Genomic DNA, 15,237 nt, shown 5'->3' with positions numbered 1-15,237 from the left:
GTGTCGGTCTTTGTGGTTCGTTGTCGATGCTGTCGATCCCAAAGCACGATCCGATGTTTTGCAGGCAGTGTGTATCGCTGTCGATCTTTTTTCAAACGCACAACAAAAACACTATTCGAAGACAATGGTCGTGAAAAGGAAGGTAGGTAGAATGGAGGTCGCGGAAAGGAAAATGTTGGTGTGGATTTAACAAAAAAAAAAACAAACAAACAACAGGATGAACGGAACCAAATATTGCACATTGCGTATACGCGCCATTTTGTTCAAACCTTACTAGCGACATTTCTGATCTCTGATAGTAATTACCTTAAGTAATTACTTCATTTCTTCTTCGTTTTGTGTCTAGCTGCTGCTCTAAACATTATGCAGGCTGCTGTTAATCAATCGTAAGATGAAATATGACCATACATCCATACACACGTCTTTGTCTATAAAATATAGTAGCTTAATAGACAAAAGGAACTCTTCATCGTTTTGTATTGCTACTGTATCCGAAGAAGACAGTTTTTTGTATTGCGATACAATACCTGTGTTGTAAGATTTACATCTAAAAGAGTTTTCTTTTTCATTTTCTCTTCACTATTAGTTGGAGTAGCCTAAACTGTTAAAGCAAAGCTAACTTCAATACTACGCACATTAAACACATAAAAAACCCAAATTTAAAGCGAACTCTTACACAAATTACAAATAATCTAGTTAATTTGTTTTGCGATGTTGCTTATCTTCCTTGTTGTTAGTAGTTGTTATTTTCTTTATAGAACGCACCACACACAAAACTTATCCACTGAAGGCTTTTTTGGTTGCTGGAACAATGCAAAAATGTGCAAGATCATAATTATCTCGACAAGGAATGGAAGGTACAAAATAGAAAGGACACCAAACTGGGGGTAAGAACTTATAACGTGACTAGAACTTATTGCTGATTTTTTCTTAACTGTTTTAGACAACAACTCACAATCTGCCATAAAATCGAACAAGCGACGGACGGGAAAGTTGGGGTCTGTAAAAGAGTGTTTCAATAGTGCTCTATTTGGTTGATTACACGCAAGGGTATGAGTTTTTGTTTACGCTTTCATTAGATTTCGTATATTTGTGAATTTTCGATCGCTGTCTACTAGGAGGCTCTTTTTAGTGATGATATATGTTAGGCTGGTTTAGCTGGAATAGATTAAAAAAGAGAGAGATACAAGATAACTCACATAGAAAAGTGCATGAGCAATGGACAGTTCGACACGAAACAGTGGGAGAGCTAGCGCTAACGAGCGTATCTAGTGCGCAGAATGTGTGGTAGCGATAAAAGACAGACGTCGGTAGCGCCCCCAACCGCTGATTAAGACGAGTGGAAGACCTTAACGGACACACAAATGTAGTTCCTTACTGAAGTGTTGGGTTGAAGGTTTGTATAAGGCAGGGGCCTCCAAACTTTTCAGCCCGCGGGCCGCATTGCTTCAAAAATCAACATGTTGAGTGCCATTTGATGTTACCTATAATTGATGAGTGAACGTTTAAATCTCATTTTTATAACAAAATACTAACGATACTTGAACAGATTCGTGTTACTAAAGCTTGATTTTTGTCTAAGAAATGTAAAAAAAATACAATTTCTTTTGAAAAAGTCAAAATAACCTAATATTTATTCTAAATCTGGCAAAGTCATCGGGGCCGCATTTTAAGCACTTGAGGGCCGCATGCGGCCCGCGGGCCGTAGTTTGGAGACCCCTGGTATAAGGGATCCACAACCTGAGGATTGTGTAGCAAACTCAAATTATTATTTGTGAGCAAAAGGTAGGTTCCTTTTCTCGGGGCCCAAGCTTTTTCGCCTAGTTTGCGTAGTGCTTAATTCGCCCCTTGTGGTGCCCTGAGTATTTCCTCGCTTAGTGGCCAACAGGTTAGATATACAGAATCATTATTTTGCTAACTTTGCAACAATAAATATAATGGAGTTAACTTTTAACTTAGATGACATTAGACATTTGAAAGTAATACCTTTTCAGATCACTAACGAGTGCATAGAAAAAATGTATGTTTTATGGTTAAAGAAAAAAAATTAAGACATATAATTGCTTTTAATAAACTTCCCTTGAAAGTTAATAATTTAAGCTTACTTGAAAAAACAAATCTACGAGCTTGCTAGCTGCCGTTATTTATCCGGAATTATCGCCATGGTGAGCGAAAACATGCGTATAGGCATGTTTTTCACTTCTAACTTAGTTTTTTTTTATCAATTTCTCTTCAGCTTTCGCTACAAAATTGTTGGAATATATCTTTTGCAAACGATGTTGATCCAGAAATTCTCGATGGGACACTGCTGAGGGATGTTGAAACAGTTTGCTGACTAGGGCGTGGGCGTCACCTCTAGACTTAGCCGCCCCATCTCCTAAAATGCTCACTTTTAATTGCGTCGTCATTGCTTGCCGCTGCGAAAACAGTGGACGCGATTCATTATTTGGTATGTTGCATTGACCTCCCGGCCAAGCGAACGCAGCAATGTAGTTATTAACTCTAGAAATTCATCTTCAGCTTCCTATGGAGATTCTTGTCGTGCAAGGTGTTCTTTTATCGCGTAAGGTTCAAAACGATGTTGCTTCAATTTTTTGTACATCACGGTTAGAATTTGGCAAAAATATATTTCAAATTGTGGCTGTTGACTATTATTGAAAGTGCAAATAACATTCCGTCAGAACGGGTGAAGATAAATCCATGAAAAATCGACAATTTTTGTACTTTTTTTTAAATGCAAACGTTAATCGATAGTAATTTACTTACTTTTTAAGTAAATTAACCAAGCATTTCACTTCTTAAAATTTCATAAACAATATATATTCAGATGTAAGATGTGAAGATGTAAAACAGCCTTAAATCACTGGATAAACCATTTAATTTTGCAAGTCCTTAAGAGATATAAAATACTTTAGGGTACTATAGCAATTTTGTACATACATTGAGGTAGTGTAGAGTAGCGACACGAATAAAAATACGTGTTATCTTCACACTGAATAAAAATGTAAACAATGTAGACGGCACAGCACAGTGAAAAGAGGTAAAGATTATGTTACATTACATTCAGTTAAACCAAGCAACCAAGCACACTTCTTGGCAATATTTTAAGATTAATTAGTATACAAAATAGCTCATAGTAAATTAGTATTAGTTCACCTCCCCCAACAACCAAGCCAGCGAGGATGTACCTATTACTAGTGGTCGATTATTGTAAGTTTTTGCCGTTTTGGACCACAAAGTAACTGATTAGTAAATGAGTGGTAAGCTGCTGCTCTGTGATTGACTTAAATGCTATAGCTAAATGAACCAAGATAGTTAAATGTGGATTATGTACTACGTACCTTGCTGGAACGCACGGCCACCGTGCGAGCTGTGTACGCTCGCCGGCCCTTGTCCGTATAGACCTTCGTATGCCTGCTCGGGGGACAGGATGTCCTACGACAGTAAACCGGCAATTACCGTAGTTACCATTCCACCAAATCCGCATGACGAGAGATTTGTGAATTTTGCATATGGCGGATACAACAACACCAGAGTAGTGTACATACCAACGCATACACGGACATCGGATCAATGTGATAAAATACGGTTATGATGTGCGTGAAATGTGCATAAATATGTATCGGGATGGACGGTTTGGGCACATTAGCAGTGCGGATGATGATTTTGTAGATTGCGCCAATGTTGTTGAGAGCCAGGACGAGGTTTTCGGGTTTGCATAACAGCAGCAGCCAATCAGCCAAGAGTGCGAGTGTGTTTGTGAGGGGGCACATGTGTTTTCCGGTGTTGGTTCGCCGTAACGCAATCCAATCCACGATTAGCCGGAAATGTCGTTTTCAGGACGTTTTAATTATTGTTTTGTAAAATGAAGATATAATTATGATGATGTAAAAATAGAATTGAGTGTGCACGCGTATGAAGGTGAGTAAATGTTCCAGGCACAGTAAAAAATTCCCGACAAAGTCCGAGCAGTAGGAAGAAGTACATGAAATAAAAGTAAAAAACACAAAAATGAACAAAATAAATTGTTAAAAGATGAATAACAGAAGATATTTATATTAAACCATCGACCAGAACACACAAAAAACATAATACGTAAAAATAAAAAAACAAAAATAAATAGAAAAAGGGGATAATAGTGAATAAGAATGAGAGAGACAGAGAGAGAGAGAGAGAGAGAGAGAGAGAGAGAGAGAGAGAGAGAGAAAGAGAGAGAGAGCGCATGTGTGTGTGAGAGAGAGACAGAGAGAGAGAAAAAAAGAGAAAAAGAGAGAAAAAAGACAAGAAAGGAGAAAACCAGTGGAAAGGAAAAGAGAAAAAGAGAAATAACGGATATTGATAAAAATTGCTTTAGACTCAAACTATCCGAAAGAGAAGACGGAGTTATGTAATTTTGGATCGAATCATATAATATGTTAACGGACTTTCGAGAGGCAGTTATAGTACAGAAAAAGTGTTTTAAATATGTATAGAATAACAAGGAAAAAACGGACGAAACGGAGGCGGAGGAGAAAACAATGTTCAAATTAAATTTAAACAATAAATGCCTCTCGAAAATCGTTGGATTGCGCATGCTTTTTTCCTTTTATAACAATCATAATCAATTCAAATCGTTTTAATGTTTTAAAACTCCAGATAGTCAACGGGAATGAAAACTAAAAACAAAAATGTATCTTTGAGCCGGAGTGTCGAAGTTTTGAGATTAGAAACTAATATGACTATGTTTGGCACACCCATAGCCCTGGTATCAATGCGTTTTGCTTATGCGTTACCTTAAAGTTGTTCCGCAGGTGCATTTGCATATTTGTCGCGGAACCTCTGTGTTGTTGAGGGACATACAGAATAGTCTAACATTTTCGAACATTTCGTACAATAATACGATGAAAAACTATTATTATAAACCTGTCAGGTAAGGAGAATAAACTTTCCAGGAGAGAAACAAAGACTTACTCACACATATATACGTTCAAAGCAGTTGGTCGTAATGAAATGGGTAAAGTAAATACGAGTAAAATGAGCGATCGGAGTATCTCGCTAAATCCCTTTCCTACCCCTCACAGCATATATGTGTTATTAATCAGTAACATTGTAAGATAGAGACACATACAAACACGGAAAAACGTTGCGAAAAAGGAAAAAAGTCGCATTTGCAAACGAACGAATCCACGTCCCACATAACGCTCTTCCCACACCAGGGTGCTCCCAAACTACTGACCTGCAGGTCCGGTCCAATACCGAGTTCGCCGTTGTTCCACATGCTGTCGTCGCGAAACACGGGCAAGGTGGTCAGCTCGCTGGAGAAGCGCTTCTTGTAATCCATCGACTTGTCCTCGCTCATCTTGAACAGTACGGCTGCGGCGTATGTGGCGACACCTTCATTTGCCGAGTTGAGCAACTCGGTAAGCGGTGCAGTAGCTCCCTCAGCCTCGATCATTTCGGCCACCTCCTTGTCGACAGCCAGCTCGCAAAGTACACCAGCGGCCACACGCTAAAATTATTTTTTAAAAAGAATAATATCAGAAAACAATGCAGTTAGGAATGTTTCAGCATACAGGAACATCAGAAATTCTGGACCGAGATAATGTCGGGAAAAACGAAGAAATACAAAATATTGTATCTTCTGAGCGGTGGAGTATCCTTTAGAGCTCTAAGATGTAGTTCGTGGGGATACCATCCTAAAGCCACGCCTTTTAGTGATTTTTTTTACGCTTATGGAGGGGAAACTCAAAAATTTTGCTTCTGCGCAGAATCACAGCCAGTCTGCACAATCAGATGAGGAATGATGCCTTTCATTTTCTTCTACACCACTGTACAGCACACTAATCGTCCCTTTCACTTGATAGCATTCATTCCAAAGCCGCCTGCTGTCTCGCTCATGGCGGGGAGTTAGAAGAAGGCAAGGAAATTATCAAGACACGAACCTGAATGTTTTCGATGTCGTTGTAGAACAGCAACTGGACGAAGATCGGAATAACGTTCTGCGAGCGGATGACCTGTCGGTTATACTCCTCCTTGGCGAGAATGTGAAGTGCACCGACCGTACCCTCGACGATCTCCTCCATGCGGACACCGTCGGCGTACGCGCCCGGCGGCTGCGATCCATTCGAAGCAACCGATGAGCGTTGCTGGAACAAAAGATGTGAAACAAGATGAACAATAATGCTAACAATAATGTTTTCAATGATACAATTTTGCCTCTCTACATCTCTATCTCTCTCTTACCCGTTGCGTATCTTGGAACGCCTTGAAGAGCAGCCGCACCAGCAGATGAATCGCTCCGTGTTCGCGCAATGGTGCCGCATTTGCCGGACAAAGGGCTAGATTGCGGATCAGCCCGATGACCGCCTTAATGAGCGGCCAGCGGGACGGGGGATTGAGCAGCTTTACGATCACCGGCAGCCCGTAGCCGTTGCGTACAACGTTCTGTGCCGACTCGGACTCCGGATGACGCGAAGTCAAGTGGCGCAGAGCACACACGGCCGGCTCGGTAATTTCTTCCCGGTCGCCGGCGTTGATGATCGTGCCGACGAGTGCCTCGACACCGCCCACCTGGCAAACGGTTACCTTGTTGCGTTGATTGTTACACGTCAGGTTCGACAGGATACCGGCGGCACAGGTGACCACGTTGACGTCGGACGAACCGAGGACAGTCACCAACCCTGACAGCAGCGTCTCCAGTCCGTCGACCTTAGTGGCCGCGTCGGATAGATTGCGCAGCGTCCAGAGACAGTTTTGGACCAGGCGCTGGGACGGATTGCCCAGGTGCATTGCGAGTGCCTGCATGCCGCCTGCCTCCACGATGGCCGGTTTGTTGCTCGAGCATACCGACAACACCTTCAGAACGCGGGACGTCGTCCACAGCAGCTTCTCGTAGTCGTACGAGCGCATGATGCGTACCAATTCGCTCGGACCTGTCGACGCGAGTATGATCAGCTTGCTCTCTTGGTTGCCGTATGCCAGAATCTGTAGACAGTCCGTCACGATGGCAAGAAACTTGACGTTGTTGCGCTGGAGCAGGGCAACCATCTTCTGCAGTCCGCCAGCCAGACGGACCGCCATCTTGCTGCCATCCTGGTGCAGCAGCAGGTTGTGCAGCGTGGTGATTGCGTAGAACAACACCGACTCGACCGGCGAAGACAACAGCTTTACCAGTGCCGGTATTCCACCCGACTTGAAGATCGCGAGCAGACCCTGGCGATGGTGCGACAAGTTGTGCAGTGTGCCGACCGCACCTTTGGTTGTCTCGAGATCGTTCGAGTTGGAGAGCGCGCGGACGAGAGCGGCCACCATCTGCGGACTGTTCATTATCGCATGCCGGGACGCTTCCTTTTTGGACAGTTGGTGCACCATCATGGCGGCCTGCGAAACCACCACCTGGTCCTCGTCGTTCAGCAGCTTGATCAGTTCGGGGATGGCTCTGGTCGCCAGATCCGCATCGTCCTGATAGTTAATCAGGTTGACGACCGCGTGCTTCAGCATCTGGGACGGTTCGGCCAGCCGCTGCACCGCGGTGGGCTGCTGCGGGTCGAACTGTGTCGACGGAATCTCGATGCCTTCCTCGAGTGTCTCCGGGAACATCGCAGCTCGGACGCGCTGTGAGCGCGTCTGACTCAGTTGCTGATTCATATCATCGACCTGGTCCTGCGTAAAATTCTGCGAGAAACCCTGGTCCATGTCGAACATCAGCGGATCGTCCTCCATGTCGTCATCCTTACCGCTAAGCGACGGCACCTGGGTAACGGCACCAGAATGGATGCCGGAGTCGCCGAGGTACGAGTTTTGCTGCCACATCAGTGTTTGCTCCTTTGCTGAGGGCATCGGCATGTCCGACGAATTGTACGGGTTATGAGACACTGCAAGAAAAAAAACAAGACCAGAACCAAAATTTGTAAATTTGACATTCAGTAAATTTGCACGGGGATACATTGATATTATTAGGACGAGATAGCCGAGGTGTCCTTACTGTTCCTGTCTCTCTTCACCTCCCTAATCCCTTTTTCCTCCTCGCTATTACTTGCCTTACGTGAAACTTGTTTACACTTCTAATTGTATAGTGCGCTGGACGAAACACCATAGACCGCATTGAAATAGCGGTAGCTATATGCGCCTATCAAATCCACCAGGACCCGCACCACTATGGAACACTGATCACCCCACAAAATGCCATTGAGATGGAGCAACTGACCAGAGACCACTCAACTACAACCAGCATCGAACTACAACAGTAGACACAATAACAATAGCCCTGGGACCTAATTGCACAATCAAAAAACAGTCCCACATGTTTATGTTTATCTTTATTTATCAATCGATGAACAGTAATGCCCTCTCGAACCATTTTAACAATATTTTACAATGGATGAATTAATTTCGAACATAAAAATACACACTATGGGACCGAAATTATCAGTTGAACAGAAACACGATCATTAAACTCAGTCAGCAAAAACCAAAAGCGTCGCTGGCAGCGTTGAAAGCGCGGCACATGAGTAGGAACGGGTCAGAGGAGCCAAATTGTGTTCTACGATCATCGAGAGCCAACATAGCCCGAGTCCGAAGCGGCCTGGCACGAACGTACAGGTTGATGGCCAGTAGTGACAGAGAGTCAATAGGGCCGTCGAGAAATCCCGCGATGAACGACAGCTTGGCTTTCGGTATTCGCTCGCCTAACCCGGGGTAACCCGGGTAGCAAACATCTAGTCTGCGTAATTTTGCGCTGGATTGATTCCAAACGTGCTACATGCTTGCGAGTCATATAGATAACTAGTCCTAGCACTCTACTCCTGCTGGCTATTACGTGATCCAGGTGATCCTTAAATGATAGTTTCGTATCAAGCAATACTCCTAGATCCTTAACGCATTGTTTTCGCACCAAGGACTGTCCATCAAGCGCATAATCATAAAATGACGCATACCGAGAACGGCTGAAAGTCATAATTTTACATTTAGCTATGCAAAGAGATAAAGCATTGCGGTTGCACCAACACTGGAAATCATGCAAGAAAGTTTACATTTGGGCGTGGTCTTCTGGTCCCCGAATAACACGAAAATTGTTCGCGTCATCCGCGTACAGTAGATGATTATCAGCCGGATGGATCATCGTCGCGTCATTGATGAAAAGAAGAAACAGCAAAGGAATCAGGTTGCTGCTCTACGGGATACCAGAAGATGCATGCATTGGCCAGAGTGATCACCCACCCGCCCTAGTGCAACAAACTTTAACGTTGGAAGAACCCCTCCTGAAATATGTTACTACAAGTGACACCCACTAATAACCAAATTTTACAAATTTTGTTACATTATATATCCAAAACTTATTCATCAAAATCAGATTAGAAACGACGAATCTACAACACTTTATATTTGATTGACAAATAACCCATTTTTATCTCTTTATTTTTCAATTATTAACAATGGCCGTCAATAAATCTGACGTTTTCAGACTTACAGACAGACAGATATAGTCGTAACATTTGAGTTTGTCTTAGTTTGTTCTATCAAATTGAATAACTTATTATAGTTTTAAGCAAAACCTAACAATCAATTCTTTTATGCGGGCAAATGATCACTGTATACTGGACCAGGCTAGAAGAAAACAATTAAATCCCCAACATATCAGCTCCACACCGATTTTGTGTGAATATTTGGCGCTGAATCGTTTGGACTAAAAAAATGATTGTTATTCTTGTTATTATTATTGTTGTTGTTAATATTATTATTATTATTAACGTAACAACCTACCCGGCCATGCCCACCTATACAAAACCCTTATAACGAGTACCCCTTATAACGATTAATAATAGTTTTTCACATAACGAAAAAGAAACAAATACCCCTTTTAACGAGTCAAATTTCGCATAACGACCGAAATTATTCGTGTTCGGGTTATGTTTTTTGGGAGTAGATATGAAATCTAGAACACGATAGGTTAACATTAGACATTTCTTGAATTTTGATTAGCACTCTGGCAAATTCTCCAGATAATTTCTACATATGGGGTTTGAACAAATAATGGGGATGTTTTTAAGACGTGCGAGATAACAATTGTACCATCACCATAGGAAAATAAAAAAGGTAAAATAGGTAAAGAAGGTAAAATAACGTAATTAAGTGCAGCGTGCTGGATACGGCATAACAATTTATGTACTCTGTTATCTTATGCTCTGTTACGTTATGGGTGCGGAAACGCGTATAACAGCTCCGCAGAGATACCCATCACCGTGAGCATTTCTACGTTTCTACCGACGCGGAAAAGCGCTTCGTGTATTTGGGGCCTAACATATATAAGAGATTTCAAGCGTATGTCATAGAACTGGCCCGAAGCATTTAAATTTCCTTCAATTTCCCATTTAGTAGAGAAGTTTGCCGACCCATGCAACCCAATTGCAATCCCAAGAAGCCTTAAAGGATAATGCAATCGCGAATTATCCACATTAAACCCCATCATTTCTAGGCTCATTATCTGATTTTCATCAGCAATCTCTCTTTCGTTTCTAGGTGGAGATAACAAAACAAACAAATATAAAATAAATAGAAATTTGCTCACAGAACAATGTTTCCAGCACAGGTAAAGGTGTACTAGTCTTGTATTACTGAGCTAACGGGGCTAACAAGGAGAGACAGAAGAAGGGAACAGTCTATCTAATATGTTTACTTTGTTTTTATTTTGTTTGAATTTCGAAATTTCTTTAAGTTTGGTTAAATTGGGACAACCAAATGTGGCACCGCACCAGGATTAGGAAACGAAGCGGAAACAACCACGATTAGGTAGCCACATCCAACATGGAAAAAGACAATGTACAAACAAAAAATCGTTTAAATAGCCCCTTAAGCTGCGAGAAAAGCCATTTTTTCAGTTGTTGGTCCTTTGAGCCGGATTTACGATAACCGTGTGGATCGAGCCGTTCGGAGTACCCTTATGCACGTGAAGGCACGACGACACAAATGGCGCCCACAAACAAACAGCTTCCAGTCCCCCAAACATAAAAAACAGGTGAGCTCTTCTTCCTACTTCCCCTTACCATGTATACTAAGATGACAAATCTTATCGTAGTTAGTTTCCGAAATGGGTAGGGGTGGGTAATTCTAAGGTGATGCGCTTCCGGGCAGACTGCTTCTTTTCTGGTCCTGCCCCAACAAGGACACTTTAGACGCGTTACGGAAATTCGAAATTACCCGACCTGAACAAAAACTTCCGTTTCGGTTGGGTTCCTTCACGAGACATCTAACGAAAATAATGAGCACTTATCTTGAATCAACGAAATTACACACACATCTTTCTTGACCAACAGATATATTTTGTTGGTGTGCTTCTGTTGTGGTCGTTGTGTCTTAGACTAGTACTATTTGTTATACGCAAACATAATCAGTACTATTTGTAAGGGATTGCACAGGGAACGGATCATTCGTTGATTAGAGATGCTAAAACGCAGCCAAGAAAGCAAGACAAGAAGATATGCTACAGTAAACTGTCTCTTTCAACATGATGATATCCCTGGGGCGTTATTGCATCCTTGCGCATCAAAAGAAGGACGTAGAGAGAGAGAGCACGCTCCGAGACAGAACTCAAGTTCTCAGTTCCCGAGATGAAAACGGTAAAGCGGCCCTGACATTAAGACATCTTCAAAATCAACCACAAATGATGGTGGTTAGATACGACATCGATGGATCTTTCACTCCTCCCTCCTTCCTCCTCTCTCTTTCTCCCACACTGTCTATCTTTATCTTTCTTCTCTTTTATTGTGAGTCAGTTTGTGTACAATATTTCTTGCCATGGTTTGGGTGAAGTGGACGCGACCCTCGTTATAGACTGCCTAAAACGTTCGCATCGTGAAGAACTAATGATGTGAGAGAAATTGTGTTCGTTTCGCGCGAAAAGTGGCATGAACATTTTCTGCATTTTCTTTAAGGGTGAAATGGCCGTTTATTGGCGCCTGTTGCTTTTTTGAGCGTTATTGGTATTTTTGTAACTCTATGGAACCGCTAATAATTTGTTCACTGGTCTTATAGCCACCGCACATGAGTTTGTTTTTGGATTATAGAGCCTGTGAAAATGGCATTGGTTGTGGGGAGCACAGCAGCTTTTTTAATCTGCATGAGCATAGGGAGGCATGGTCCATTGGGATCTTGAACCATATGACGGCCATGTTGTTAAGTTGTACGAGTTGACGACTGTACCACGACATCGGCACATGATTGTAAATAACACTATTTAATGGGAAATTATTATTCTCATCTCATACATCTGCCCACACCTGGGCCGATTACGATTACAGGGCTTACCTGGCCAATCGTTAAAGCGTCATCGTTTGCCGTAAATACTTTTTTTGGCGACGCAAACCCACAATTGGGCACTGTCATTTCTGTTCGGACCTTGTGAAGTATGAATCGGGCATAGTCAACAATAAAAGCGGCTTGCTCCGGATTTTTTGTTTGTTTTGGAGCTGTAAAAGAGCTTTTTTGCTTGTGGTTTAACTAATCTGTAAGAATATTGCCTATTTAAGTTAATCTACACATAACACCTTATTACAAATCTTTCAGTAAAGCCCATACAATGCAAGGCGGTTTTATATTGTTTAAATAATATAATTTGTTTGGTGATTCATTTAGATTAACATTTTAAAATAATAAGCACTAAGTTAAACAACATGCAAAGTACATATTTTTAAACAACTTAATAGATCAAACACACCGGAGCTACCGATTCGACACCTTCAACAGTAGGCCGCTTTCATTCTGTACTATACTCGATTCATACTTCACAAGGCCCGATTAGGAATGACAGTGCCCAATCGAGGGTTTACGTCGCCCGATAACGCTTTGACGATGCCGGATTGGCTAGGTAAACCCTGTATTGTGGTTGCTTACAACAATGTGGACTTTAAATTAACAACTGCACACAGGTATCTAACATAATCCTTTTGCACAATAAGAAACCAGGGGAAAAAGTATATATCTTGTTTTTACGAAGCAATCACTCTTAATAGATTTTTTTCAGCAGTCTTATTTTGCTGTGTATACAAAAAGGAACCATTTATAACGTTGTACTAGCACAGCTGTAATACGCAAAACTCAACGGGAAAATGGAGACACGAATTTACATAACAATTGAAACACCTACACACAGCATCTCATTGTTACAGGCATTATCAGCCAACGTACCATCAGCAGTACTTACATCATCGCTAAACAGACCCAAGACTACATCATCCAACATCAAACGATTTGACTGCACTATCACATACACAGAATGGATACTCCAGATTGACGACAATTATGTGTTTCTATGTAGAACAACTTCAATACATTAAAAATAATAACTGAAAATAGAAGTGTACATCCAATGCAAATAGGTTGAGCAATTGTTGATAGTAGTATTAATGCACAGAGAAGGATTGGAACGAAACACAACCATACAAACGCATACATACAAATACTTCCACAAACAACAAAAATGCTTATACATTTCGGGGAACTGGGAAGGGAAAAATTAAATACCTCGGCCTATTCAGCTAGCGATGAATTCGAAAAGGGTCGAAAGCAAGAGATCAAAGGGTTTTGCATCTATTCGTAGACGAATTTGAATCCGAGAACCGCTCGTCCCAGGTTCTCGCATCCATCATCACCATCAACCTCGTTGACGTAGTTTAAAGGGCAGGTTTCAGCTTCTAAACCTTCATTAGATGCATGTTACAAATCTAATTTCAATTTCGAACCCCACTACCATGACGATAATCCTTAAATATTCTACTACTAGTAATTTTTAATGCTTTTTCCTTTCGCTGTTGCAGTACATGTTTAAGAGTACAGCAAGTATCTTGTTTAATGTAATAATAAAGGCTTAAGTTATAGCATCAAATCGTTGTATCAACGAAATGAAAGCACAAATTATCTAACTGAAGTCTACCAAGTTATCGAGCACACGACAGAGAAAAGTGGATTGCAGATAAATAAGATAATAACGATGTTGATAACGCACTACCTATTAACAAATTGGATTTAAAAAGGGGGATATGAATATCAAAATTTGAGGCAAGAGTATCAGAAGGCATTTTTGCGAATTTCATATATAATGGTATAGTTTTTTTTCTTATTTTTTAAATCATTTTATGTTGTGTAAGCGAAATTGAACAGAAAATTAAAGTTTTTCAACCGTAATAAAAAACCTTTCAAAACACTTAGGAACGAATAAGGAGCACTTGGGAATAGGTAAAATATTTATACCTCCGCAAAGCTGAAAAAATGATCATAGAGCTAGAGAACAAATGTTTGCAAATGTGCTATTATATTCCATGAGAGCGGAGCTATAAAAATGTACACGTTGTTAAGTACAGCGATATGGCGCGCTATTATGAGCAGATTCCATCCCGGAAAAGCTGAGCAGTAGCTAAAATATTGCCGTACCTAGCTACTTGGCCAAAAAGGGTAATTAGGCGACTCAAGACATGTAGGTGCATACACACTAATCCACAGACGTTAAAATTTTCAATTGTCCAAGAATTTTGGACCAAACATCAATAAGGACCAATCATGTTTAAGTAAATAACAGGCACAATGGAATAACAATGCAGTCTGACCGGTAGGTCAACGCACTTTTGAAGTCATCAAAAAATTCAGTTATTCCACGATAGTACTCAGCCAAGAAAACGACAAAATAGAAATGCTACGAAGGATAGAGTAAGTCAATGATAAAGTTTTGACATTAAGATATTTGGAGGAAATTTAACTGGTAGTTGTAACGAATAATTTAAAAAAATCTAAATAAACGATATGAAAGAAACAAGCGACTTCATTAGGACGTTGAAAATAATTCAATTAAAGTACGTGACGGATCTGCTAAACAAATATGGTATGACAGATTGCAAACCATTGTTAACACACCTACAAGCCAATTTGAAGCCAACACGCAATAATAACGTTTCGTCCAGATATTAGAATATCAGTTAATTACCTTACTCTCTTTCAGAGTGATGCAACTGATGACTACTAGACACATCTAAAACGTGTGCTAAGATATTTGAAAGAAACAAAAGCATATTTGAAGGAGGACATTTAACAAACCAAGTTTTTTTACAGAGACTTTGAGCATTGTCTCATTTGCCTCTTTCGCTAGATAATTCATAAGGCGGATCTTACTACATAAGCAACAAAGTGTTTTCGAATGGTATCTTGGTACGTATTCAACAAAACATACAGCAAAAAACTAAAAGCTTCAAGTGCGACCACCGACTCGAGAAA

The 15,237-nt window shown here is 41.0% G+C and overlaps 1 protein-coding gene and 1 long non-coding RNA gene across 12 annotated transcripts in view; one reads left to right on the top strand and one right to left on the bottom strand.

Annotated features, from left to right (window-relative positions):
* Positions 1–15,237, bottom strand: part of LOC1270538 (armadillo segment polarity protein) — a 58,569-nt gene that overhangs the window by 8,046 nt on the left and 35,286 nt on the right. For 6 of the 11 annotated variants that reach the window (XM_061643250.1, XM_061643255.1, XM_061643252.1 and 3 more), the window contains 4 exons: positions 6,223–7,853; positions 5,922–6,125; positions 5,216–5,488; positions 3,342–3,435 (listed from right to left, as the gene is read on the bottom strand). In XM_061643250.1, coding sequence (XP_061499234.1) covers positions 3,342–3,435; positions 5,216–5,488; positions 5,922–6,125; positions 6,223–7,853 — 2,202 coding nt within the window. Of the gene's footprint in view, positions 1–462; positions 1,159–3,341; positions 3,436–5,215; positions 5,489–5,921; positions 6,126–6,222; positions 7,854–15,237 lie in introns of those variants that run through there. The other 5 variants (XR_009764702.1, XR_009764705.1, XM_061643285.1 and 2 more) reach the window with 5 other exon arrangements.
* Positions 1,158–3,003, top strand: LOC133391243 (uncharacterized). The gene is made up of 2 exons (XR_009764714.1): positions 1,158–2,165; positions 2,237–3,003. It is a non-coding gene; the product is annotated as an uncharacterized LOC133391243 (long non-coding RNA).

Source organism: Anopheles gambiae, chromosome X (assembly GCF_943734735.2).
Source record: "Anopheles gambiae chromosome X, idAnoGambNW_F1_1, whole genome shotgun sequence".
NCBI classification, from domain to species: Eukaryota; Metazoa; Arthropoda; class Insecta; order Diptera; family Culicidae; genus Anopheles; species Anopheles gambiae.
Note: the sequence above shows the minus strand (reverse complement) of the source record. Positions and strands in the feature narration are given on the sequence as shown.